Below are 26,197 nucleotides of genomic sequence, written 5' to 3'. Positions count from 1 at the left end.
ATTCATAAATTGTTTTTTATTTACAAATATATTGTTTGAAGAATTGAAGCCAAACAATCACCTCTAAGAGCAATTTTAATAGTATAACCAACTACTAACTCCAATTCATCTATAGTCAATTCATAGAATTCATAGTATAGCTACCTACAAAATATGTACTAACATATCCCACCTATCATATGTCACCTCATCTTCTCTCTTTAAAATATGTGTTAGTCCCACCTATCACGTGTACCTATCATATGTCACTTCATCTTCTCTCCTTAAAATATGTGTTAGTCCCCCTTAAAATATGTGTTAGTCCCACCTATCACGTGTCTCCTTGAAATATGTTTGGAGTTAGCTTACAGTCTTTCCCAAGAGAGAAGCTAACGCCTTTGACCATAAGCAAATGGCGCAGGTTGCGAATAGCTTACTTTGGGACTTTGCGTCCGGCCACAACAGGATCGCGTCCATTTCGTTTGCAAATCTGTATGCAAATCTCTAGCTGAAGGGAGGGACAGGAAAGTAAGCGGATCATTTGACTGTAGGGGAAACTATCGTAGAAATACAGAATCGATGAAACACTTATCCTACAGAATTCGATGAATCTATTGCCGCCACAGAAATTGGGAAAGTTATGACTCAGATTTGTAGAGATGCTACCATGAAAATCACTTGCCTTCATAAATTGAATTACACAAGTTACACGCCCAGCGCATTGGGCAAAAAACTTCTTTTGATCCTTGGTAAATCTACCTCTACAGTCAGAAAGGGCAACAAAATGAGAAGATAGGAAGGTGAGGTCACAAAAATTTGAACTACCTCCCTGCAAAAAATCATTAGCAAAAATGCCTAGCCATACCCAGCTACCTCAGGTGTGAAGTAGACCAATATGCCAGCCTATATAGTTCTCTAAAAACGGAACCAGTGTACCAATCACCAAGCACGTTGATTTTGGTACAACCAAGTTTCACTGAAATGAAGCTACATGAGAGAATATTCAACTATAACAAATGCAAAATTCCATCCATCTAGGTTATAGCAGTCATGCAGCCTCTCAGACCAGGCATATCAGATGCTCAGGGCGATCATAATCCTTGCAAAGACACAATGAGTTTGGTTAATTGGGTTGATTTAACAATGATTGGAGTCCTTGGTTCGACAACCCCAGATGTTACTGAGCCAACTTGAAATCCAATTCTTAGTCGAAGTCAAAATTTCATGGTTCTTTCCATCTCCACGTCAAGTCAAGAAACTAGACACTGTCTCTTTTCCTGCAACATTTCAGCAACAGGACATTGAAGTATGAAGAAAAAAAATCAGTCTCCAAAGCGAATGAACATTCTCATCTATATGCTGCCATGGTGAGGGGTTATCTTAAAAGGTTTTGTTATGTCAGGATCATACCAGCAAGGAGCAACCAAAAAAACACCATGATATTTCTTCAACATTCCGTAAAAGGCCAAATCATGAGGCAACTCTAACATAGTGGTTGAAACTGACTGCCTGAATTCACCAGTATCTACAAAGTCAACTGAAAAAGGAACAAGCTAAAGATTGATGCTCCTTCCTTAACTGACCAAACCATTCAGAGATCTGCCTTGCTTGCAAAACATACAGATCTGGAAATTGTCCAGAATGTGCAACTATTTTGTCAAATGTCAATGGGAGGAGGCTAAGCAATGCCCCAACAGCAGAAAACTGAGCGGGTATAGTTCTTGAGTTTGAAAATTTTGTTTTCATTAGCACTGACAATTTATTCCTCAGGTCACTAACTGCTCTCTGCTCATAACCAGCATCATCAACAAAGAACCTATAAAATGACAAATGAGTTGTGAAGAATGTAAGAACAAAATACTACAATAAACATATTAAAAGTAAGAACAAGCTGATCTATATAAATCAAAACAATAGTTATACTAGACTTGCACACACACACCACAACAGTACATAGTATAACGCATGCACTTGAAGAATATTCTAGCATGAAAATTTATATGGTTACCCATAACAAAAAAAAAAGAAAAATAACACATGCACCTGAAGAATATTCTAGCATGGAAATTTATGAGGTTACCCGTCACACAAAAAAATTATGAAAAAAGATAAAGGATGCTTCCATATAACAATGAAATACATTAAACCATTGTTCCTTGAAAGTATATTAAAGAAGTGGGGCATCAAATCAGACAAAACCTTCCAAGTTGGCTGATGAGTATTAAGAGAGCAGCAGAATGCTCCTCACATGTGCATGACTCCAAAATCTTCAGGAGACGAACAACAACATTATTGTATGTCCATTCGCAGCTCTGAAAATGAACACAGCACAATCAGCCAACACTAAACAGATTGTGTGTAAAACTGCACAGTAAATTCTTCAACAGGATTCCGTGAATGATATTAATAGCATGAATATATTTGAGTTAAGCAATGTAAAACAAAACAATCTCATTACTAGAAACAATAAAGTATCCACCTTTCAGATTCTGGACTGACAAGAGAACAGCAGCATCAGTTAGCTAATTTTCTATTGCAACATTTCCAAATCTGGTTAAAAGTCAAGACTAAGGGCTTAGCTTTAAAAAAAATTAAAATTAAAATGTCTCGAATGCATTAAGTTATGCCTGCTGGTAAATATCAACATTCACCAACATGCTCAAATACTTAGAGAAGACATCAATCAAGGAAAATGGAACCAATATAAAGACCACAAAGATGCACATACCATGTAACTTCCAAACAATTCCAGCAAAGAAACTATCTCCGCAAAATAGCACAAGTCCTTTCCTCCAGTACAGAGATGACTATCCTCAGTAAGATTTACTTGCTTGGAGATATAGCAAGGTTCACCACAGTTGATATCCAGTCCACTTGATTCCAAATGAGGATTGCTTCTTGCAATTATCTTATTTGAGGTAGAATAACTGTTCCATTGCTGAGAACAAAAATCCAGCTCATCCAGCAGAGAAGAGATAAATTCATCTATGGAAACAGTATCCACATCAAAAAGGCAATGTGCACAAGTTGGAAACCCAGTTCGCCCATTTGACTGAATATATGATGACAGAAGGCACAAAGAATTGTCTGTGGCCTCAAGAAGCAGGACAACCAGCCGTATAGTTGTCATGAGAAAGTTGCAACTGTTTGAAGAGAGAAACTTATCGCCACACAGAGAACCAATGACATGAAGAGCCAACAGTGTCCATGACACATTACTTTTTCCCATCAGAAGAACTTTGTATGAAACCTCTAAAACAATGTCCATCGTTTCCATTTTAACGCATATTGAAGCCAACAGAGCACAACCAGAGATGAATTGATCTACGGTGGCAGGTTTAGTAGACACTTGTATGCCAGTCTCATCATCCAAGGGACTGTATTTGTTCACGGCAGGAATCGCATGCCCCATTTTATCGCAGACCACAATTTCTCTTTTCACGAGAAAATCCTCAATTAAGGAGACATGAAAATCCAGCTGATTGTTTTTCAGAAATGCCCATCTTGTTTCCATGTAAGATTTCACTGCAAGGAAGATAATGTCTTGTGATTATCAATCAGAAGCAGGACTATATAATGGTACAATTGACTAATGAGCACCTATTTGCAACATGCTTGCATAACTGATAACTTTGCAGTAATAGGAGAAATACACACAAAAGTAGATTCAATATTTATAATGAAAAAGGGTCCAGGCTCCAAATCCATTTGGCACACTTGTATGTTATGGTAATTTTGTTTGGTATAACTGCTTTCAGATTGTGTTTGGTGCTTGCTAGCTAACTTTTTCTTAAACAAATTCAAAAATTTGAAGGAATGGAATGTATCCACAGATTTGACTTCGGACAGGGGTGTGTGAACACTGGTGATGAACATGCCAGAACAATGACATGAAATTTTTAGTTAGTGTGGCTTGATCTGGGTATCATCTCTAGCCTATCCCAAGTTCCTTAGGACTAAAGGCTGCTGTCCTGGGTTGATTGCATAATTTTCTACATGCAATCAGTAGGGAATTATCAATTGTATAGCAAGATGCAGCAGCTAAAACATAAGGGTTTTTTTCCAATTGAACAAAGTGTAAACTTAAATTCATTAAATTCATTTTCTGCAAATAAAAGAGAAGGGATAAGAAATGAGCCATGAGTATGTGAAATAAAAGTCTGTCAGCTGTCTTACCAGTCAAGGAAAAAACAGATGAAAAATTCCCGTCTACAACAGGATCTGCAGTGACAAATCTACAAATATCCCACAACAGTAGGGAGACAATCAGTGCTACCTTCTCCCTGCAAAACAAAAACTGTTAGATATGATCGCAGACGCTAATATGATCAAAATGCTGGGTACTGCTAATAGAGAGCGGGAGTTAAATGCGAACAAACTTACTCTAAAGGGAGCAATGGTTCAGCTGATATTCTTTCAAATAATGGAGAATCAACAAAAGCTTCCTCGGAAACTTCTCTAGCTTCAGCAATCAGGGTTTCCCAATATCGAAATATCCTTATTGTGCTGCTTTTTTTCATTCTTATCAGACCAACAAAATACATAGGACGTTTTTTGTTTCCATGATGAAGCCCAATTATATTAGAGTTCAAATCAGTTGACCCAACTGCTTTTGTTTTACATCCACCCACAACATTCTGTTGTCCAGAATCCGATATGGACGAGCTATGCATCTGACTTGAGCTGTTTCCATTAGATGCCTCCTTACATGAATGCTGCAAATGCAAAGTAGAATGTGGTTGACTACTACTGGTGTTGCTAGCCACAACAGCTAGGGAAGCTACAATAGTTTGGCCCTGATCCACATGCAACATGCAATTTAAAGAGGGGTTAGTTGGTGCATCATCTGACTTGGTGCTACAAGAAATATTGACTTCTGAGTTAGATTTATCATTTGGGCAAAGCTGCTTAACATTATCACGACAGTCTATCCTATTAAAGGATGGTTCAAGCTTGCTAGTGTTCTGAGTCAACTTCTGAATTGCAGGTCCCCTGACTCCCAGCATATTGGGCCGTGTCTCCAAATCGGTGGCATTGGCTCCAGAGGCAGGAGAATCTCTCTCATATTCAAAAGCATTGGGCATCCTATCAGACAAATGGTGGGAGCTGCCATGTATTTGCGCTTTAGTTGTATGCGGTAGAATTATGGGCAGGTCTGGTGAAAGAGGTCTCTCCATCGCCCTTCTGTATCTTTCCTCATCCGCACCATTATCCAAACTGAGTAATTTCAAGCAGTCCCCCTTGATCATTTCCTCAAAAGAGAGTACTGAAACAAATTTGCTAACAGCATGAGCATTTCTTGATTCAGAAAAAGCACTGAATGAAGGAGTTTTTTCAGCATTAACATGGCACTTCCTCCTATGATTTTGCATGTCATCTTCATTCACAACAGGCATGATGCTATTTCCTTGGTGTACACGAGACCGATCATCATTGGACGCTGAAATGCCATTTGAAGTGGCATTATGAGCATTCATTTCCGAATGCAGCCGATTATGCTTAGATGGAAGACAGTCAGTTAATTTTAGTGACATTTTAGTCCTTTTTCTCTTATTATCCCCTCTGAGTTTTTTATCTGCAACTTCTGTAGCACCAGATAGGAACAGTGCCTTCTTTTGAAAAGAATCACCAGAAACCACAGGTAAAGCTCTATCATCGTGCTTCCTTGCATCATTACTATATTTACTGGTTAATTTAGGAGCCACTGAGCTCTTCTTTCTTCTGATATCTGGTGATGCAGAAACTAATTGCCCATCCTTACCCTGTGAGCCCATGAACTTTTTATCAGATAAGGATGTGGGACATGAAGATCTGTGTGCACGTTTTGACTCTGTTCTGGGAGAGCTACCAACAGGAGGCTCTAATTCAGAACTAGTACCTGAGATTGGTCTTGTGCAGCTTTCTCTGGGTAACTGATATGAAGTGTAGTCCCTTGGTACAGATGAACTGAAAGGAACTATCCCACCCTGCAACCCGAAATATGGGGCAGCGATTGGATTATGTGGAAGCAGATTCTCTGGATGTTGTTTCAACTGCCAAGATGATAACATCAGAACACATTATTACATTGCATAGGTAACAGAATTATAGGTCTAAATGAACATGTCTAAAAGCATGTGCAGCATAGCAATTAGATTTACACATCAGTTAATATTGTTTTGGTCACATCAATTTGCACTCTCTACTACATAGATGAGCTGGTAATGATGACAGTATGCTCTATGGAAATATATAGATGTCAAATTGACAATATTTTATTTAGTTGCAGACTTGGAGGTAATTATATTGATATTTTTAGACTAGAACATCTAATGTGTGTTTGTTTGACAACCAATGCTGTGCACATTCACCATGCTAGTAAAGAATATTTTTCAAGTCCAGATATTACACTTTACAAAGAACATGAAAATAAAGAAACATATTTGGTAGGTAAAGATGATTTATAGATATTTCTGTAGGCTGTATTGTGATCAAATATATAGTTTTACTAGCCATGGAAATCGGAATAAACCTTTTTCACTTAGCATGTCTACATGATCCTCTTGTACTATTTCTTTTCTAATACTGCTACTGAACAAGAATAAGTAAACAACCTCAAAGCTAATGATTGACATTTTTCTGGCTAAAGAAAGCAGCAATACCAAAAGTTCAGTCAAAGCCATGATGCAGGTAGATTTGCCAGATACGTACAAAGGTGGATTATGAGAAATGCTTTGTCTCTATTAGCATGCTAAGATTATTTACTAAAAAGATAGTTTTACAATAACATTCTAATTTATACTAAAATTACCTTCATAAGTATAGTTGATGATAGTATAAATAGCAGATACAGACCTCTGTTAACACATGAATACCTTCGACACCATCCGCAGCAAGATGGTCATCAAGCATGTTAAATCGGCTCAGCAATTGGATCCAGTCTTGTTTAAGGCGCTGAAGCTCTCTTCTTATCAAAGCATTTTTTGCTTTATCTAGCTTTGACACATTTTTCACATGCTTTAATTGTTCTTTCTTCAGCTTAAGTTTCTCCTTGAGAAGCCTTATATTTGCACCTTCAGTAGTCACATCAATGCGTTGCTGTCCATGTTTGCCAAACGAAGTTGTATCCCTAAGTGCACCTAAATCATCAAACTTCCTCTGTAAATATTCACTTCTTTTTCTCTCCTCTTCCAACTTCTTGGATAGATGGTTCGTATGGCTTTTCGCATCCATTGAATTCTTTCTTTCAACCTCAACGCTAACAAGTAAATCTTCATTCAACTTCTTCTGCTCCTCTAACTTTGCAAGTAAACGTTCAGCACAGCTCCTCTCTTCTGCTAGCCTTTTCCTCTCAACTTCAATCAGATTTTTGTTTTTTTCTACTAATGATTTTTCTGAGTCAGCAAATTTCTTTTCTATGGCAGCCTTCTGCTTCTCTACTTGAACCCTTTTATTTGCTTCCTCTGCTTTCTTCACCTGAACAGCCAACTTTTCTCTGGCTTCACTCGCTTCTCTCCTCAATTTTTCACATGATGCCCTCAAACCATTGGCTGCTTTTCTTTCCATATCAGAAAGCCGTTTATACTCTTCAGACTTGTTTGTTTCCATCTTCAGTAGCTTCTGTAGTTCTAAAACCTTGCCCTTTTGTTCTTCGGCAATTTTCTTCTCAGAGCTACTTTTCTTCCTTTCTTCTCCCAAAACCTGTTTGAGCCTTCTAATTTCATCCTCCAACTCAGAGATGCGTAAAAGTTCATTATCATTTTTGCAGACATTCTGTGACTGTTGCAATGCAGAGTTCTGCGCCTTCAATTCAATTATCTCTTTCTCTAACATATCTCTGGCATCAGACTCAGATATCCTAGCTGCTTCAGCTGAATCACCTCGGAGACGCTCCTCATTGCACACTGTTCTTCCACAAAAGTGGAGATAAAAAAACTTATCAATGCATGACAAACATAAGAGTTTCAAGATGGAGATGCAGTAAAACCATGACCGCAACCTTCAACAATTTTTAGTTTTGCATTAAATGGCCAATAATAATATGCTAAAGAAGTGCTACAGAGAAAACAAACATACTTTCAAATGATCATCTTCTCTGGGATAGGCACCTTCTGTTAAATTCCTGCTGGCATGCTACTAACATGCTATTAAATTAGAATTCAGAGCATTAGATACTCAGAGAAAAGTCTTCTGTAAGATTGGCAAATTTATAGGTGAGAAAGAAGGTATTGTTTACAATCCTGAATAAGCGTACTATAATATGTTGTGGCCAAAATATTCATGTTACTGAATACATCCCGTCAATCACTGGCTTAAATATGGCACGCTGTGTTCTGTAATTTCTAGAAAGCTATATTACCCATTTGCTCTATGCGAGTGATTTTTTTTACTTCAATTTCTAATTAGAATCACAAATCCACAATGCAGTAGAAACCAACCAAAGCAGCGTAGCAAAAACAATTCAGGGAACTCTATGCGGGGGAGATTAGGTACCTTTGTTGAGCTCGGAGCGCTCCTTCATCAGCTTGTCATTCGCGCCCTGTAAGAGCTTCACCCCCTCGCGCAGCGCCGTGCGGCTCGCCTCAACCTTCTGGTACTTCTTCCAGAGCTACGCGGAAAAAAATAAAATAAAACATCGCCCATCAGAACGTACAGACGAAGCACAGACAGAACCGCAGCAAATTCACAAGTGGCTGGGACGGTAGGGGCTGGTTTACCTTGGCGCAGCACGGGTTGGGACCACCTATGGCGGTGGCCGTGACCGGGGCGGGGGCGGCGAGTGCGGGATCCTGCGAGGAGTCGGGCTCCGACGGCTCGGCCGCCATGGCGGCGAGATTGCGGAGGAGGGACGGAGGTGGGGGGAGGGGTTTAGGGTTTGAGTGGTGTGGTGTGGTGGGTGATGGGCTGGGCTCTGCCTGCGTGCGCCAGTTTCCAGAGCGGGGAAGGCGGTGGACTGGTGGAGGGAGAGTGGGGAAGAGAGGGCAGCGGCTTGTTGGCTCGTGCGTGGCACGTGGAGGAGGCCTACGCGAGAACGAAACGGCCGCCGGGGTAAGCGAGTTGATGACACGAGCAGAAGTGGGCCGATAGTAGGGGAACCGTCGAGGCCCAAGTGGTTGGAGTTTTCGCAGTTTGGGCCGTGCTTTCGAAGCTACGAGAAGAGAGGGTACGGAAGGGAATAAGGCCCCGTTAGCTAGGAGGGGTGGAGGTAAGTTATCTTAAGCAAAATTACGCGAAAAACATAATAATATATTAGTACGTGATAAATTAATTATTAATCTATTATATATCTAGAGTAATAGGAAAAGAAGGCTCCACGTTCGCTCTCACGGCTAGAAATTACCACGTTAATCGGAGAAAAAGAAAAAAATATGAACCATTAGATCACGGTGGGTCCAGATTATAACGGTGTAGATAAATCGGAGAAAAAGAAAAAAATATAAACCATTAGATCACGGTGGGTCCAGATTACAACGGTGTAGATAAATCAGAGAAAAAAAAAATATGCACCATTAGATCATGGTGGATCCAAATTATAACGGTGTAGATAAATCATAGGAAAAAAGGAGGAGTTTTTTTAGAGAAAAAAGAACTTGATTTTTTTGGATAAAATTGAACGTGGATTTTTTTTGGAAAGATTGGATCTTTTTAATATGGATCAGACAAGAAGGAAACATACGTGATTTTTTATAGAAAAAAGAACATTATTTTTTTGGATAAAAATAGAATGTGGATTTTTTTTTGAAGGATTGGATTTTTTTTTAATATGGATCGGACAAGGAGATAAAAATGTTTTTTAGAGAAAAAAAGTGATTTTTTGGATAAAAAAAGAGCGTGGATTTTTTTGACCTGGATCGGACAAGGGGAAAATATGATTTTTTTTATTAAAAAGAACATGATTTTTAGAATAAAAAGAACTTGATTTTTGCATAAAAAATAACGTGATTTTTGGATATAAAAAAGAACCTGGATTTTTTTAAGAATCTGGATTGGACAAGGAGTTTTTTTTAGGAGAAAAAACGTGATTTTTTGGATAAAAAAGAACATGATTTTTTGGATGAAAAGAATGTGGATTTTTTTGGAAGGATTGCATTTTTTATAATCTGGATCAAAAAAGGAGAAAAAATATGATTTTTGGATAAAAAAGAACCTCGATTTTTTTGGAAGGATTAGATTTTTTAATCTGAATTGGACAAGGAAAAAAACGTGAATGTAAAAGTATGATCTAAATTAAGTCCGAGTTTAAAACTATATTGCCACTTTAATATTTATATTTTATAATATAATATGAATCTATATTTGATATTATAAGAAATTTCATAACGAAGCTAGCCGCGCAATCTGCGCGGGCCACGATGCTAGTTATTAAAAAAATATAAAATAGATTAATACAATTTTTTAAAATAACTTTCCTATAAAAATTTTTCGCAAAAATACACCGTTTATTTGTACGGGAAGCATGCGCGTAGAAAAAGAGTGGAGTTAGATATCTTATTGGGTGGCCGAACACGGCCTAAGTGCAATTGATTATCTCATTTATTGGTCGGATCTCATTTGTATCTCTTAAGTATAAAACCGGATATAACGACTCTTTCAACTATTAGCATAATGCAAAAGTCTCTCTCAACTGTTTTATAGGTGGTTTTCGTTGAACTGATCTTCATCTGACACTGCGCTTATCTGCCATTATAATTGAGTTAAAAAAAAACAAAGTGCGCTTATGTGTCACAAACATTACACGCAGCAGTCATTTGCACAACTGAATAATCTTGATCTGTAGTTCTGTACCACTTCATTGTAACGTGAAAAAAAAAAGCAGTCTATGCACTCCTCTTTCGCATTGCATATTTTCAGAGTGAAATTGTCAGGCAAAGAAATGGAAACAGAAACTACGCGCGCGTTTCTCCTGTGATATCCGCAACAAACATGCACTAGCAGTTTGGGCAACAGATAAGGTTTGCCTTGTTGGCCGAGGCCGACGGGATGGCCGTGACGACTCTGCGGAAGAAGTCGGCGTCGCAGGGGATGCTGAGGACGCCCTCCTGCCCGTACCCCATCTCGTCGGCGGCGAGCTCCAGCAGCACCTCCATGCACGGGTCGTTCAGGAGCCCCACCCACAGCAGGAACCTTGTCGCCGCCGCGCCGCCGCCCTTCCCCACCAGCACCGGCACGTACCCCGCCTTCATCTCTTCCTCGCGCTCGGTCCGGCCGATCGACCTCCACCCACCGACGTGCAGTGCAGATGCTCAGATGGATGTGCCGTCGCCGCCGCTCGCTCGCGCGTCGCGCTGATGCTATAGGCGGCGAAGTGTGTGCTTCACTGCTTCCTGCTCCGCCAAGCTAATTCGGCTACGCCTTTAACCAGCCGCCGAGCCGCGTGGGCTTTGCGCGCTGCGGTTGACGAGGCAGCCACTCACCCATCCAGCTGTACGATTTCTCTCATTGAATTGATCCTGCGCCGCGACAGGAAGAGGGAGGGAAGGGGGAGAGAGAGCTCGAAGATTTGCGTGAGCACGACGCCTACGCGGGCTGAGACCGGGTGGATTTGAACGGACCGGAGTGAGGGACAGCGAGAGAAATTTAAGCACGTAATCACACATTCCATGGACTTGTGTTTCCTGACGTGTAATTTATTGGTGCCAAGGAGTCGGTCGCCGGTTCGCCGCAGCGTGGGCCCGTGTGGTCTTTGACTTCTGCGAACGAAACAGTGCTTGATTGAGATTATCTGCAAGGTCGACCTATAACCCCTCATCAACAAAGTTGGTGGCCACCTTTCAGGATGGAAAGGGAAGATGCTCACACTGGACGCCTGCCTATCCTTGGTCAACTTAGTCATTTGCTCGATCCTAGTCTACCATATGATGGCCATACATCTTCTAATTTAGGCAATGAAGAAAACTGACAAGTTGTGATGTGTATTCCTCTGCAAGGGCACTGATAAAGTGCACGATGGACATTGCTTAGTGAGATGGAGTAATATTTGCCAAACGGAGGCGTTAGGGGGATTGGGGCGAAGGACCTTCAAAAATTCAATTGCGTCCTTAAGCTACGTTGGGAATGGAAGTCGTGGACCGACGACTCAAGGGTATGGCAAGGGATCGATATTCCAATTAATCATTCTGTCTAGACCCTCTTTGACACCTTCATGACCATCACCTTGGAAAACGGCGGCACTACAAAGTTTTGAAGTCAAAAGGGCTTAACAACTCGATGCCACATGACTTAGCCCCACGACTGTTTTCCCTACAAGCGGAGGGAATAGAACAATCCAACAAGAACTACGAGACAACACGCTTTGCAACCTATCGAAGGAGGAGACGCTACTTGAAATTTTGGGACCGTGGTCCTTGATCTCCAACGTCGTCCTCCGTCCGGACCTAACAAACACACCTAAAAGTGGGATGGTAAGGAAATCTACATGACAAAATCAACATACAAAATACAATTCGAAGAGACAACCAACATTATCCACTTGAGGCTTGTGTGGAAAGCCAAAGCGGAAAGCAAGTGCCTGGCATACCCTGTAATCCGATGATATATACCCGTATATACGTATTTAAAAAAAATGACTTGATATACTCTCAGACCGTCGGATGGGCGGGAAGGCAAGAAAGAACGGAGGCGAGCTGCGAGCAGCCCACGCGCAACGCGCCTGCTTGAATCAACGTCCCAATCCATGGGGCCCACCCGGGAGTCGCAGCGGCAGATCAGATGCGTCGGTGTCGCTTTTCCGCTATTAACTGGTCTAACCAAAGTGAGGACCGATAATAGTATGATTCTGTACTTCTTGTTCTTTCTCAGTTTTGAAAATCTACACCATTTCAAAAGTTATTTTTAAAATCTACACCATTTTAACATGTAAGTCCGCTAATATAGCAACATAAAGATCAAGTAACACATTTTCTTGCCATGTCATCTCAACCGACATGGCAAAAAAATATTACCATGATAATATATTATGTTTTGACAGTAATATATTGTTAGGCTACGTGGGATGTTGTGGTCAAATGATATAGATTTTAGAAAATAATTTTGTTGATGATTTATTTTAAAAAATAAATATTGAAAAGATGCTAGAAATAAAAGAAATTCTGATCAGTGCATGTAAATAAACCGTAAGTATCCTTCTTCCCCAATAAAAAGATGTCAGCACTAGGCAGTAGTTGAATTGTATAGAATAATTTTTGCTCGGGCATACCCTTAGTTGAAATCCTAGATTCGCCACTGACAAGTGCAAGTTCTTGAGAGCAGAGAATTCTTACGACGGACAACCTAGCCATTAGAGGATGGCCCCATAGTCCATCATGTATTCTCTATGACCAAGCAAACAAGACAACCAACCATTTACTGTTTGAATGCGTCTTCACTAGGGTACTATGGACAAAGGTGGCACCGTGGCACACATGGACACAATTACCTCTCTTCGACATGATAACCACGGGCCACAATATCATGCAATGGTGGACAGAGATATCGCCAGGCTCCAATAAAGCCAACACGAGGTGTCTCAATGGTATCCTAATATATGACTGCTGAAATATCTCAAAAGGTTGTGGTTGTTCTAAGCGTATCTTCTAAAACACTTTGTTCGTGACAAGTGACATCATGCTCTAATTTAAGAGTTAAAAATTTAAATTTTGACATATAAATCTAAGCAATAAATGAAAAAAAAATGAGTCCCCGTACGCTAGCCGTCAGTTTGGCGTGCAGTCGTGCAGTCGTTCCGTTCAGTCGTGCAGCCGTTCCGTTCCCCGTGGGAAGAAGTTTCGAACTGAGGTCGACCTGCATGGCACATGCTCATCGGCAAAGCCAAAAAAGGCCTCCTCGCCGCCCACTCCACATTCCTTCCTTCCCGAGCCCCGAGAGCCTTCTGCTCCCCGCTTCGGATCTCGCCAACCTCCGCCGCGGCCGTGCGCCCGAGATGACGCAGACCCCCACCCCGACGGCGCCCACGCCGGCGGAGGCGGGGCTGCCCGACGCCATCGCGGCCGCGCTGCCGCCGGACCCGTACGAGCAGCTGGAGGTGGCACGCAAGATCACGGCGGTGGCCGTCGCGGCCCGGGCGTCCCGCCTCGAGCTGGAGGCCGCGCGCCTCCGCCAGAAGCTGGCCGACAAGGACCGCCTCGCCGCGGAGCTCGCCGACAGAGCCGCCGCGCTCGAGCAGGCGCTCCGCGACTCCGACGCCCGCCTCCGCGCCGTCCTCGACGACAATGTACGTTCCCTGAGCCCGGCTCAGCTCGACCGCCTGCGGTGCGTAGAGCTGGGCGGCTGCTGTTTCTTCTTCTGTCGCTGATCAGTGATCACTCTCTCTTTGCTGAGCTCTGCTCCTCTGTTCTCTCCTCGCCATGGTCCGGCGAAGGCCAAGCTTGCCAAGGAGAGGGACTCACTCGCGCACACGTCCAAGAAGCTGGCCAGGGACCTTGCCAAGGTGATGGCTGAGCTGAGATGAACACTTGCACATCTGCAGTTCTGCACGACTGCACTCCCTGCCTTTACACCGAGATAACGAATTCTTCTTTTTTATGGTTGTCTCTTGATTCAGCTGGAAACCTTCAAGAGACACCTAATGCAGTCATTGGGTGATGATAATCCCCCGGTGAGGCCCTTCAGTCCTCTCTGCATTCCTCATCAACCAAGAACCGTATAGATCATATGTAGTGGGCGTTACTGTTAGTAGTCGTAATCTTTTTTGTGGGTCTCGACGAACAGATTCAGGAGACAGTGGACATCAGAACCTGCGAGCAATCAGTAGCGAAAGCGAATTCTTGGAAAGGTACCTTTTTTTCTCTTGAAAAATGTTGATTCCCATTTCTCTAGTTGCAGCTGCATTGCTTTTGCATGCACACTGTTCATATGAGATGCACCTCTGCAACATTTTCTGAAGATGGAGTGACACACGGCCATCATCATCCTGTATCCTCACTTGCTGATGGATCTACCGGAATCGAAAGTGTAAACCAGGAAGGTATGGTCAGAGCTCACAAATACCACACATCAATCCATATATCTTTTTTCAAGTTGATACTGATATGATTTGATCGGCTGGGGTTTTTGTTGCTCGATCGTGTTCCTGCTCCCCCAACAACAAACAGTGGCGAGACCGTTCGAGCAGAAACTCGCGGTCACCCACATCGCTCCACGGCTCACGTCTGATCCGGCGGCCAAGACAAGATCTGCCGCCACTTCCCCTCGAAGATATTCCACCGCCGTGTCGCCGAAGCTGGCGGCGGCCAGCGCCACTTCGCCTCGGTTAGAAGGCCACATGGCCATGCAACCATGGCTGCCCTCGAGCAAGATGTCCTCTGCAGCCAACTCGCCACCTCGTGGCCACTCGATCTCAGGTTCCTCCTCTTGCTTCGAGTTCACCTGCTTCCATTTTCCTTCTGTTCCAGCGAACCGTGATCATTTGCCTTACACTGATTTAAATGGGCAGGAGTAGAGATGTAGGTCAGCTTGGGCTTGATCCTCACGTTTGGCTGAAAAAAATGCATTAGAAAAATACTAAATTTTAGTAAATATTTGTCCAAAAGATTTATACTAAGCTGTTGAGCCAGGTTTAGAAAATTTCTGGTTCCGGCACCACGTATAATAAGCCATTGATAAGTGGTTCTGAATTCTGTTTCAGGGCGCACAACAAGAGTTGATGGTAAGGAGTTCTTTCGTCAGGCAAGGTAAGCTAGTCACCATTCTGTTGCATCTAACTTGTTTCTTCATTTCATCCTGACCTGCACACACATCATGATGAATTCTGTTTCTGTCCTTTCTGTGTTTCTCCCAGGAGTCGTCTCTCCTACGAACAGTTCGCGGCTTTTCTTGCCAACATCAAGGAGCTAAACGCTCACAGGCAATCCCGAGAGGTTGGGATTTTGCAACTCTCACCTTCAGTTTTTCTTCTGCGTTCAGGTTTCAGATAAAACGGGTTTCTTGAATCACTGACACCCCGTGCGTATTGCTGTGTTGCAGGAGACTCTACAGAAAGCTGACGAGATCTTCGGTTCAGAAAACAAGGATCTGTTCATGTCGTTTCAGAGCTTGCTTAGCCGTAGCCTATCGTAGGCTGCTGTGTACCAGTTGTTACGGTTAATCATGGGCGTCAGACAACAGATTGGTATATTGGTAATAGTCTGGGACAGCGATGTTCACTTGTAGTACATAGACTTAGTAGTAATGACCATTTGGAGACTAGTAATAACCATTTGATCGTGCCAAGAGCTGCTCCAGAAGTCCAGATAGTTCCGTGCTTTTATGGGTTTTGTTTCGGTTGATCCAACTCACATGGCATGACATCCAAACAGTACCAAACACTATGACAGTGTTGAATACTAGCCACATTGATGTGGGATAGCTCGAGCTGGTTTGACCACAATTAAATGAATGCATCCTGATCATCCAAATCAATATCGTAAGTAAATGAGAATATGTTGTTTTGACGTAGGCAAGAAACAGTCGCAGTTTTTTTAAAAAACATCTGTATACTATAAACAAATTAACAATCGCCAAAACTTCAAAAAAAAACCATTAAGCAAACTTGCGCATTCTCACATCATCTTTTTTTTTACTTATGTTTATACTAGAATTTAAATTTTCAACTTTAAATTTACGAATGATTTTAGGTGTTTCTTTATCGTAGTTTATTTTTTAATATTTATTTTTGATCGTTAAAGTACATGTATATAAAAAATTTATTTATAAATTATTTTTCGTTTATAAATATATAGCTTAGCCTTTTTAAAAAACCAAATAATCACTGCTCGGCTCTCTCACCCTCTCTCACTCCCAAAAAAGACAAGTAGATTTTTAATAGTAGAAAGTTAATAAGTGAGGATGTGTTGCTGGTTGGCAAAATTTTTTTGAGCGTGTAGCAGGGAGCGTATCCGTGGGTGTGGGTGTGATGGTTTTTTTTTTTTTTTTGAAGAGCGTGGGTGTGATGTTGGATGTATACTCGGTGTGTGCACGTAAAGGAAGCAAAGTTGCATATCAAAAATGACGTAAGCTTTCGATTATGGCCACCAAATAGCTTTGATTGCTCTTATCTTTATCTTACCTAAAACGGTTTGGCTGAGAATGGATAATTTGTAAGAATTTTAATCACACTTTTTTAAAATAAAAAAATTGAGAAAAATAAAGAACGACCAAAATACTCTCCCTCCCTCCATCTCTCTCTCCCCTCCCTCCTCTCCCCCACCTTTCCGTTCTCTTTTCCTATGTAAGCCGGAGGAGGGACGGCCGCCGTGCTCTCACCGCCACCGCCACCGCCACCCCACCTCGCCTCCTCGCGCGCGCGGCCGGCGAACAGGCCCGGAGGCGCGTTGCCTGTGCCGGGCCCGAACTAGGCTCCTCGGCTGCGCGCCCTGCCCTCGCGCAGGGACAGCGAGCAGGCTATGCGCGCGCGGCTGACCTCCTTCCACTGACCTCAATCTCGGCCGGAACCCGAACTGAAGGTACCATTCTTCCCCGCGTAGCCACCCCTCGTCCTCCCATGCTAATTCATCGGGCTGTGTAGATAGGCGATCCATCCTGGCTTGATTTCGTCCCCCTCCAACCAGCAGACCCGGTTTATTCCGGATTTCGTTGTTGCTTGAAGCCCCCATGCCACACGTTAGGTCCTCCATGTCTCGCCGGAGAGTAGAATGATACCGCGGAACGTTTCCCTCCTGCGCAAGTGCGCATGTATATTTGTGCTTGGTGTTCTTGATCCCTTCTGTGTTTTTTTGGTTGCGCTGTGTGTGGTTAAGACTTTTCCAGCAAGCTGCAGCGATTCCCGTTGTCGGTGATATTCTTTAATTATTTGGATTGTTACTTTTTTTTCATCTTGTTTTGTTGAATGCTTATCGAACGTGCAATCAATCACCTATTGGTAGTTGTTTATCAAATGCATTCCACAGGAGTGCCACACGGCGTGTGTACAGGCTGCGATGTTTGATTTTGTTTCTTGGATTAGAATTCATGCAGGTAAAACTGTACAAAATGCTTTTCATGGTTTGTTCTGTTACTTCTGTATTCGATCAATGCTCCATTATGACCGGTGTTGCTCTGTCTGAATTGTTACACTATAGATTTGTAGTAACGATAGTCAAACATATGATTAGCTCTAAACTTTTCGGATTCATAGTCAAATCTCTTATCCTATCTGCTTCTCTGAAATTATAGCTCTAGTTTAGGCTGCATTCGTTTATTAAATTATTCCAAGATTATTACTTGGTTTTTTGTGTGCACATTTCCTGAATACTAAACGATGTGTGTTTTTTGCAAAAAAGTTTATATATAGAATTTTATCATCTCATCTTTCTAGAGTAGATTTTTAACTTTGTAGTAGTTAATTTCATCTTTTATACCATTAAATAGCTATTAGAAAATTAGATAATCTTTCATCACCAAGAGAACAGAACCAAATAATAGGAAACTTCATTCCCCTTTTGCAATGTGCTGTTGCATTGTCTGCAACCTTCAACATTGTAATCTGGATTCAATATTTGCTGCATGGTACTACCTGCTATTTTTTTAATTAATGAACATGAAGTGTGGAAGGGATTGAACACATTTATTTAGCTTCAAAGTACAATTTTAAACATCGGCAACTTGTTTAATAATCTGCCAAATTAAATTTTCGTGCTCGCATGGTTTCCTAATATGCATTTAATGGTCAGTTGGATGTTGTATTTACCCATCTCTCGGTTGCTCTTCTGAGTTCATGTGGATAACTGGATGTCTTTAAATTATTCTTAACTTTCTGTCGTAGTGGCCATTTATTATTCTTGACTCTCTATGGCTGAATCTACACTTGTTCAACTCATCCCTTTTTGTCAGGCTGGGAGTCAAGGTATATCAGATGATGGATCTGTCCACGACTTCAGTAATAGCTGCTAAGGCTTACAAGTACAAAGCAGAATCACTTGTTAAGGACTACCTTCTTTCAGATTCTTATGTTTCATACACTGCTGTGCTTGGTGGGATCCTGATGTGCAAGATGGTATTATTTGTGCCCTCTTACATGTTGATGTGTATAATCAGCTTACATGTGAATTAATGATGCTCATATGATAGTTACATTTACCTGAATGCAAAAATTGGTGTAGGTTTGATAGATTTGTATTTATTTTTTCTGTGTGATAAGTGAGACCTCTCGAGCAGGTGAGGTCTGCTTTCTAGTAATGGCTATATTATAAGCAGGTTTCTCTTAGATCTAATTAATGAGATAAGTTGTGCAAGTGCAGATATATGTGTGCTTGTTTGATACGATTGGACTTTTGGCTTGCCTGTATACCTGCACATTCTGATTAATTTTCAAATTAAAATTATGAAACAAGTCTAACTGATTAATTTTCAATGGGGCGGCAATCTTAATCCAGCTCTAAGGTTGTCATCCCAAAGGTGTTTATATGTTCTAACTGTTTCTTTCAATTATAAATTTGTAGAGTTTAATCTCATTAGAGATTTTCAGATTATTCAACTCAATCAACCGTAATTTGATCTTACTAATGCCTTATAGAACTGAGCATCTTATGGTTAATCTAACACAAACTAACCTCAGGCCTGGAAATTAAAGCATCATAAGATATATATATGTTTAATCTGTGATGTAATATGCTGGATCAAGTTTACACCATATATTTCATATGCTCTTTTGATCCCTGCCTCCATCGAAAAGAGGAGAGGGATCCAGCATATCTTAACGCTTTATGCATTGAAAGATAATGGAACAGAGCAGTTGTTTGAATTATTGAGTACCTAGAGTTGTATTTGATTCACCCTGATATATTTTGCCTTTCCTAAAAAAACTAAGTTTGTCGATAGAGATCATAGCATATTAGTAGGTATATGCTGCAATGCTTAGTAGTGGGCATAAATAATCATATATTGTGCCATTTTATTATTTGCATATTTATGTAAAACTAAAACAGTTGCATGGAACTTGCTATGTGTAATGTATATGCACCAGAACTTGACTATAGTTTATCGCTTGTTTCTCAGGTCTATGACATTACGCACCTAATCAGTTCATTATATTACAAGGGTTATGGTTCTCTTACAAAAATCCAAAAGCTTGAGTGGAACAACAGGTGAAGCCATGTGTCTGTAGAATTTATGTCCAACACCCTATGTTTATCTTTTAACTTGAACCTTTTACCTGTTTTAGGGGCATGTCCACTGTCCATGCAATATTCATCACATTAATGTCAGTTTACCTAGTATTCTTCTCCAACCTGTTCTCTGATGAGATGGATGGCCCAGTAACAGTTCGGAGTTCAAACCTCTCCAATTTTGCACTGGCGGTAATGGATATCACTGTCTATCCGCATTCAATAATGGGTTATGCTGACATATACATTTTCTCCTTTTCCTCATGTTAGCTGAATCAAAATTGATTAGGTTTCTCTGGGGTACTTCATTGCTGACCTTGCTATGATATTCTGGGCTTATCCTTCTCTTGGCGGGGTAGAGTATGTAAGTGAACATATGTGGTCATTACCATTTATTTTATTTCACCATTTGCTTTCTTTCTAGGTTGCTACTATTCGTATTATTCATCACTGTTTGACAATTGTCAGGTTCTTCACCACATGCTGTCAATTATTTCTTTAGTCTATGCTATTTATTCTGAAGAAGGACAGTTGTACACATACATGGTTCTCATCTCTGAAACAACCACACCTGGAATCAACCTCCGATGGTATGCTTCATGAAAAAGAGCATGAAAGTTTTCTTTTCATTTCTGCTGTTTCGATCCATCTGATCTGTTATATACCTACTTCATCAAGGTTTCTTGATACCGTTGGAATGAAAAGATCGAAAGCCTATGTTGTCAATGGTGTTACAATGTTTGTTGCATGGCTGGTAAGTGAAAGTTACTACACTGTAATTGGAGGTTAGAAGTAAAATCAAATGATGCATTGACTGGAGGTGATTGAATAGTTACATACAATTATTAGTTGTAGTACATGCATACATGAATGACCATTGAATCTGTATAGCGATATTCAACCTTGCTTTTTTTCTTTTGGTGTATTTTCACTGAAATCTACAAGTTTCTTTAGTCAGGGATTTCTTCAATCATTTACACACAATATTTTAGAATGCTTCACACAGAGAGGGAGGTTTATTTAAAATTGTGCTTAATCAATAATAATTTCATAACCAATAAAACATTGTTTCTGGCGCTGTTTAGGAAGTTTTTAGATACTCTAATGTGGTCCACCATTTGCTTACTACAGGTGGCACGGATAATTTTATTCATCTACCTGTTTTACCACATATACTTCCACTATGATCAGGTGCTTTATTCTTCTGATTGATACATGGGTATCTGTCTACATGACAAACATCACTAATATGAAACCAAGCCGTTCTTGTTTATTGACAGGTTAAACGGATGCGTGTCTTTAGCTGCATTTTGATATTCGCTGTGCCCACGACACTACTAGCCATGAACATAATATGGTTTGCCAAGATCTTGAGAGGCCTCAAGAAGACGCTAGCCAAGAGACAGTGAAGAAAGGACGGGTGGATCATGGACATCTACACTCATCCTTTCGTACAGTGATAATACAAGTATACACCTACATATATTTTCTAAGTTAACTATTTAGTTCAACTCATTGCGCAAGCAAAAGATATCCCTTGTACATGTCGCAGAAGTCTTCTAACATAGTCGAATTTTTTTTTACCCTTTTACGTTCTACATTGTAAGTATGCATCCACGTATAATTATGGCTGAGGATGCTTTTATCTGTGCAACAGATGATTCATATTTTTCAAGTTTAATATGTGGAGATAGTGCCGCAGTGGCCATCCCATAAACCTAGAAACCTCCATGTATATAGATACAAACTTTAATGTGAAACTCTTATCGCTATTACTGTGAATTTTTTGGGAACTCCTCAACCCCTCCCCATCGACGGATTCGATGCCAGTGGGGTTTTTTACAGGTGATGGTGGAGGCTACATCGACAGCTATTTCAATGCTTCTTGGGCACACGTGCCGTTGGCCTGCTTATCGAAATCTGCTAATTCTCTCTCTCTCTGCATGGAGGAGCAACAAGTCCTCGCCACTGAGAAAATTCGAGTCGGCGTTCCATGAAACGTACAGTGCTCAGAAGTTGTGGAAGGTCCCAGGCCCGGGCCTCAGAGGTAGGCTGCGAAAAACTGTCACCAGGAGGGTCATTTCAGGTTAGAGGAGCATCCTGAGCTGAAGAAACTGCTGGCTTGGAGGAGATGTTGGGAGAACTGTTAGAAGGATGACAAGTGCTGACCGATCGCTGGAGTTTTTCAGAATTCAGTTTACTGCTTCAGAGCTTAGATACTTTGTTCCTGTTCTTGTTTCCTTGTCAAATCTGGGAGAACTTATGCACCATTCCGTGCATAGATAATTGCTTCGTATAAAAAGATTTTGTTTCACCTCTCCATCATCTCTGTTTCCCATCATCATACTTGCAATTACCAAGACCAAAAGTATGCCCAGATACATGTGGTGATGGCTATAAGCAACGCCATCTTTTTCTTACAAAACTTGCATCCTCTACACTCTCAATAGTGGCAGTATACTTGAGAGAAAATGAGCTATATCTATTGAAAATATTATTATCATTACAGCCGTCCCGGAACAAGACAGCATGCTACAAGCATATTCACGAGAGACACTACTTTGGAGCCTCTAATCAGCTAGTTCCCAGTTTCACCGCATGGATACCATAAACTAGCTGATTCCAGTCCAGAACAGTACCTTCTAATATTTGGAGGAGCTTCGATATCTAATTGTCATACCACTGTAAGACTATACAGGTCTATCGATCGATATCTCTTGTGCCAGTAACGTCTTAGAATGGAAAATGTTTTACAAAACTTGTCATTTCTTTGAAACCGTCAGGGGCGGTGAAGATGATGATGAAGACGACAAGATAGAAAGCATGCTATTGTCAGCTCTATCTATGCTGAACGCCTTGCGCACATCCTCCTTCAGCTCACAGAACCGCATCCTTTTAACATTTTGCTCACCAGAAGTGCCATTTTGGAGGTAGAGTGCATCAGGACTATCGGGCAAATCCTCCTCCAGAAATTTGTCGAGCACCTGAGAGCAGTTTGGGAAGTAGCGACGTCCCAACTCAACTAAAAAGAGAAAAATATATATATATATATATGTCATAAGAATGATCATGAAGCCCTCAGGAAAGGGTCTTGAGTAAAACCAATCAACATTTAAGTTAAAATCAACGACTATGGAGTATGCAAGAAACATAGATCATGCTTGCTTTACAAGGGAAAAGAATGTTATTAAAAATTTGAACTGCAACATCCTCAAATAACACACCTACAATAATTATTTTTTTCTGCTGTCTTAGCGGTTAAAATTTTAGCCAAACACTTGTATATGCACATGTTAAACTCAAACAGGAATATCCATATTTTTTATGTACACTTGTATCAACCAGATGGAGAATTATGGATCCATGGAGAAGGTGAAGAGTTACTGAGTTAGACGTGCTGGGGTGATTTTTTTTAAATAAGAGATGGGGATGTTGAACTATCAACCACGCTATCACACAACCAACTAGTTGCATTTAAAGCATTGAGCATGAAAAATATTAAAATCATGTGAGAATTTCTGATGGTGATCAGCCAGATCTACTCATAAACATAACAGGTTGTGAATAAATAATATGCCATCAGTTCCTACCTGTTTTCATGAGTGCATCCACCCTTGAACGGAGCCTTTTGTTTTGTGTTACTGGTGTCTCGTTCAGATCAACTTCTTTTAATTTTCCAGAAGTGCTAGCTGCAGCAATACCGCCAAATTCTGTTGTTGTATCTGCTTGTGCAATTTGCATTGCAACCTTCGCTTCCACAGGAAAAAACAATCTTGCAAATGAAACTGCACAGAAAATGCGATGTGTCAGCGTTAATTCTTCAGGTAGCTATTGTGTGGTTGAAAGAAAATGTGGTAAATGCTAGAATCACTTGTTTCTATAACATAAATGTATGATTTTTGTCCTTGTAGCTGTTCATGAAAAACCTGAAACAAGCCGCACCTCAAAGTGCTATTATATAGAGCATGGAAAGGGACTTCACCTCTGTTTTCAAGGTAGAGAAGCTTCATGTGAAGGTCATCAGCCAATAAAGGTGAGGTGACAGAATCTTCCACCGCCATAGGATTTCTTATCATCTCCCTCTCTAACATATCAATACACAACCTGTCTTTGTTTGACTCTTGGCCCTGTTCCATCTTTGTATTGTAGTCCTTCAACCTTGTTAACCTCCGGCAGATACTAATTGCACTCTGGCCATCAGCTGTCAATTGTGATACAGCCGCTCCTTTGTTTAGGAGACACATGATAATAGCTGGCTCTCTCCTCATAGCGGCCAGATGTAGTGCTGTGTATCCACGGGAATTCTTCAGGTTCAAGTTGGCAAGTCCCAAGTCTAACAACTCTGTAACAACTTTTGAATCACAGTAAGCAGCCGCATAGTGCAGTGCATTGGCATCATCCAAGGTGATCTCAGACTCATTAAGAAGCAACTTCACAAGCTCAACATCATCAGAATCCAGTGCCCTGTGGATTCTTCTGACCCTTTTCTCATGTACAGGATCTGAAATGACAGTGTCACCCTCATTTGTCTGAGACTTTTGGCGGGTCTCTTTAATCTGAACAGAAACTTCTGGAGGAAGCTCCTTATCCAACGATATATTATCAAGATCTGATCTTGCAATCCTCCGAACACATCTTTCAAGCACCGGAGTCAGCTCTGAATGGAAAGCAACTAGTAGAATTGGAAGAACATCTTCTACCATAGTCTTATCGACGAAGTTAAGAAGGCGTCGCTGTGGGAAGACAATATTGACCCAGGTTAGTAATCTAGCAGAGTAACAACAGGCAATGGAAAATAAATAAGCTAAAAGACTTTTGAGTTATTGGACAGGAAGTTGATTCATAAACCATTGAATTTTATAAGCCAAAACACCCTGACTTAACTAGTTTAGTTTTCAATAATGATAAACATCACAAGGACTATATCCCAGTCCATGCTACTCTAATTGAACTAACGCAACATAGATTCGGCATGCTTCTTACAATGTGAAAAGGTATAACACAATCTAGTCAGAAGAATAGCAGAAGATGGGTCTTGGGAGCAATATTTCCGAGCCATGAAGCTTATGTAACACAGTCTATGTTCTATTGTGCTTCACCCACTCCCAGACTTAATAAGACACATTACACCTTGAAGCCATTCTCATGCAAAAATAGGTTGAAGATATTTTTGCATCATCGAATAGACAAATTGGATAGAACATACTAATAAGTAAACTGAGCAATTTCTAGTTCAGCAGCTACCGTTTTTGGTGTCCTAAGTCGTAACCAAGAGAATCCTTTGTATCTACCTGGAACATCGAGATGAGCTCGGGGATCTTGAATGTCCATGCCGCGTACATGAGCTCGACGACGGACCTGATCGCCGGCGGGCACGAGTCGTGCGGGCACACGGGGTCGGCACAGGACACCACGTCGACCGGCGCCGGCTGGAGCTTGCCCGTGTACAGGTACCCCAGCAGCGACAGGAAGGCGTCGCGCCCCACGCGGCCTACCGGGACGAGCTCCTCCATCTTGTACAGCGGCCTCCCACTCCTCTCCCCTCCTCCACCGCCACCGGCGCCGGCGGCCCCATCGCCGCGACCGCCACGTCCGCGTGCCGCGAAGAGGTTGTAGAAGAAGGTGCTCCGCGCGGCGAGGATGCAGCGGTGGACGGGGACGGGCGGCCCACCGTCGGCCACGTCGACGTCGGCGTCGCTGCAGTCGAGGTCGGAATCGAGGAGGAGGAGCCGCTCGAGGTTGGCGCTCAGCCGATACAGGCCCACCACCTCAGCGCTGCTGCTCCCCCCTCCACCGCACCCCTCCCCGGCGGGGAGCGGTGCCGCCACCGCCCCCGGCGGCGCCAGGGCGGCGGTGCACGGGCTGGTGCCGTTGGAGAGGTACGACGACGACGACGCGATAGTGATGGACGACGAGGGCTCCATGGCTACCACCGCGCTACAGGCCGGCATCTGCTAGCGCCGAATCGCCGCCACCATCGCTAAGTGGCTCGCGGAGCCGAGTTCGGGAATCCAAAGCCCTCGCTTTCCGGCGCCTCCCCGGCCAAACCACCCCAATTCCGGGGGCTCCCTCTTGTTTGGCTCCACGCAGATCCGCGTCGGCACGGGCAACCTTCCCGAACCCTTTCGAGCCCCCCGCCGATTCTTGAACGGATCTCGGAG

The 26,197-nt window shown here is 41.9% G+C and overlaps 4 protein-coding genes across 6 annotated transcripts; 2 read left to right on the top strand and 2 right to left on the bottom strand.

Annotated features, from left to right (window-relative positions):
- Window positions 1-603: 603 nt before the first annotated feature.
- LOC102712032 lies at window positions 604-8,825 on the bottom strand. 3 transcript variants are annotated; one of them, XR_005811935.1, is made up of 9 exons: window positions 8,676-8,825; window positions 8,452-8,566; window positions 6,814-7,862; window positions 4,363-6,011; window positions 4,156-4,262; window positions 2,708-3,504; window positions 2,179-2,291; window positions 1,390-1,795; window positions 604-1,256 (listed from the first exon to the last, which is right to left on the bottom strand). XR_005811935.1 is itself a non-coding variant. In XM_006644708.3 (8 exons), the coding sequence occupies exons 1-8, from the start codon at window positions 8,781-8,783 to the stop codon at window positions 1,513-1,515; spliced, it is 4,221 nt and encodes a 1,406-aa protein (XP_006644771.3). In that variant the 5' UTR covers window positions 8,784-8,825; the 3' UTR covers window positions 604-1,512. The 3 variants fall into 3 exon arrangements, 2 of the variants coding, with proteins under 2 accessions (XP_006644771.3, XP_040380540.1); XM_006644708.3 differs by having other exon boundaries at window positions 604-1,795; XM_040524606.1 differs by lacking the exon at window positions 604-1,256 and having other exon boundaries at window positions 1,644-1,795; window positions 2,228-2,291.
- A 5,051-nt stretch (window positions 8,826-13,876) lies between these two features.
- LOC102701228 (uncharacterized protein At4g15545-like) lies at window positions 13,877-16,334 on the top strand. The gene is made up of 9 exons (XM_015834526.2): window positions 13,877-14,167; window positions 14,315-14,383; window positions 14,498-14,551; window positions 14,665-14,728; window positions 14,840-14,920; window positions 15,048-15,296; window positions 15,581-15,626; window positions 15,734-15,812; window positions 15,919-16,334. Exons 1-9 carry the CDS (start codon window positions 13,877-13,879, stop codon window positions 16,009-16,011), a joined length of 1,026 nt encoding a protein of 341 aa, XP_015690012.2. The 3' UTR covers window positions 16,012-16,334.
- Window positions 16,335-17,132: 798 nt separating this feature from the next.
- On the top strand, window positions 17,133-21,837 carry LOC102711751 (TLC domain-containing protein 4-like). Its single transcript, XM_006644707.3, has 9 exons — window positions 17,133-17,396; window positions 18,763-18,925; window positions 19,927-20,015; window positions 20,093-20,228; window positions 20,326-20,400; window positions 20,505-20,626; window positions 20,715-20,790; window positions 21,168-21,227; window positions 21,317-21,837. The coding sequence occupies exons 2-9, from the start codon at window positions 18,785-18,787 to the stop codon at window positions 21,443-21,445; spliced, it is 828 nt and encodes a 275-aa protein (XP_006644770.1). The 5' UTR covers window positions 17,133-17,396; window positions 18,763-18,784; the 3' UTR covers window positions 21,446-21,837.
- Window positions 21,838-22,365: 528 nt separating this feature from the next.
- Window positions 22,366-26,197, bottom strand: LOC102711481 (BTB/POZ domain and ankyrin repeat-containing protein NPR2). Its single transcript, XM_006644706.3, has 4 exons — window positions 25,328-26,197; window positions 24,019-24,769; window positions 23,627-23,821; window positions 22,366-23,058 (listed from the first exon to the last, which is right to left on the bottom strand). The coding sequence occupies exons 1-4, from the start codon at window positions 25,985-25,987 to the stop codon at window positions 22,799-22,801; spliced, it is 1,866 nt and encodes a 621-aa protein (XP_006644769.2). The 5' UTR covers window positions 25,988-26,197; the 3' UTR covers window positions 22,366-22,798.

The sequence above is a fragment of the Oryza brachyantha genome, chromosome 1, assembly GCF_000231095.2.
Source record: "Oryza brachyantha chromosome 1, ObraRS2, whole genome shotgun sequence".
NCBI lineage: Eukaryota > Viridiplantae > Streptophyta > Magnoliopsida > Poales > Poaceae > Oryza > Oryza brachyantha.
This window is presented reverse-complemented; position numbering and strand designations above follow the sequence as displayed.

Excerpts from the sequence above, each read along its gene's own strand:
- LOC102711751 (XM_006644707.3), top strand. The coding sequence starts at position 18,785 with ATGATGGATCTGTCCACGACTTCAGTAATAGCTGCTAAGGCTTACAAG. Across the intron at positions 20,229-20,325 it reads TCTCCAATTTTGCACTGGCG|GTTTCTCTGGGGTACTTCAT; the intron begins GTAATGGATATC and ends AAAATTGATTAG. Across the intron at positions 20,401-20,504 it reads CTCTTGGCGGGGTAGAGTAT|GTTCTTCACCACATGCTGTC; the intron begins GTAAGTGAACAT and ends GACAATTGTCAG.
- LOC102711481 (XM_006644706.3), bottom strand. The coding sequence starts at position 25,987 with ATGCCGGCCTGTAGCGCGGTGGTAGCCATGGAGCCCTCGTCGTCCATC. Across the intron at positions 24,770-25,327 it reads AGCTCATCTCGATGTTCCAG|CGACGCCTTCTTAACTTCGT; the intron begins GTAGATACAAAG and ends GTCTTCCCACAG. Across the intron at positions 23,059-23,626 it reads GGATGCACTCATGAAAACAG|TTGAGTTGGGACGTCGCTAC; the intron begins GTAGGAACTGAT and ends TTCTCTTTTTAG.
- LOC102701228 (XM_015834526.2), top strand. The coding sequence starts at position 13,877 with ATGACGCAGACCCCCACCCCGACGGCGCCCACGCCGGCGGAGGCGGGG. Across the intron at positions 14,921-15,047 it reads CGAAAGTGTAAACCAGGAAG|TGGCGAGACCGTTCGAGCAG; the intron begins GTATGGTCAGAG and ends AACAACAAACAG. Across the intron at positions 15,627-15,733 it reads GAGTTCTTTCGTCAGGCAAG|GAGTCGTCTCTCCTACGAAC; the intron begins GTAAGCTAGTCA and ends TGTTTCTCCCAG.
- LOC102712032 (XM_006644708.3), bottom strand. The coding sequence starts at position 8,783 with ATGGCGGCCGAGCCGTCGGAGCCCGACTCCTCGCAGGATCCCGCACTC. Across the intron at positions 2,292-2,707 it reads AATTGTTTGGAAGTTACATG|AGCTGCGAATGGACATACAA; the intron begins GTATGTGCATCT and ends GTTCATTTTCAG. Across the intron at positions 1,796-2,178 it reads CTCATCAGCCAACTTGGAAG|GTTCTTTGTTGATGATGCTG; the intron begins GTTTTGTCTGAT and ends GTCATTTTATAG.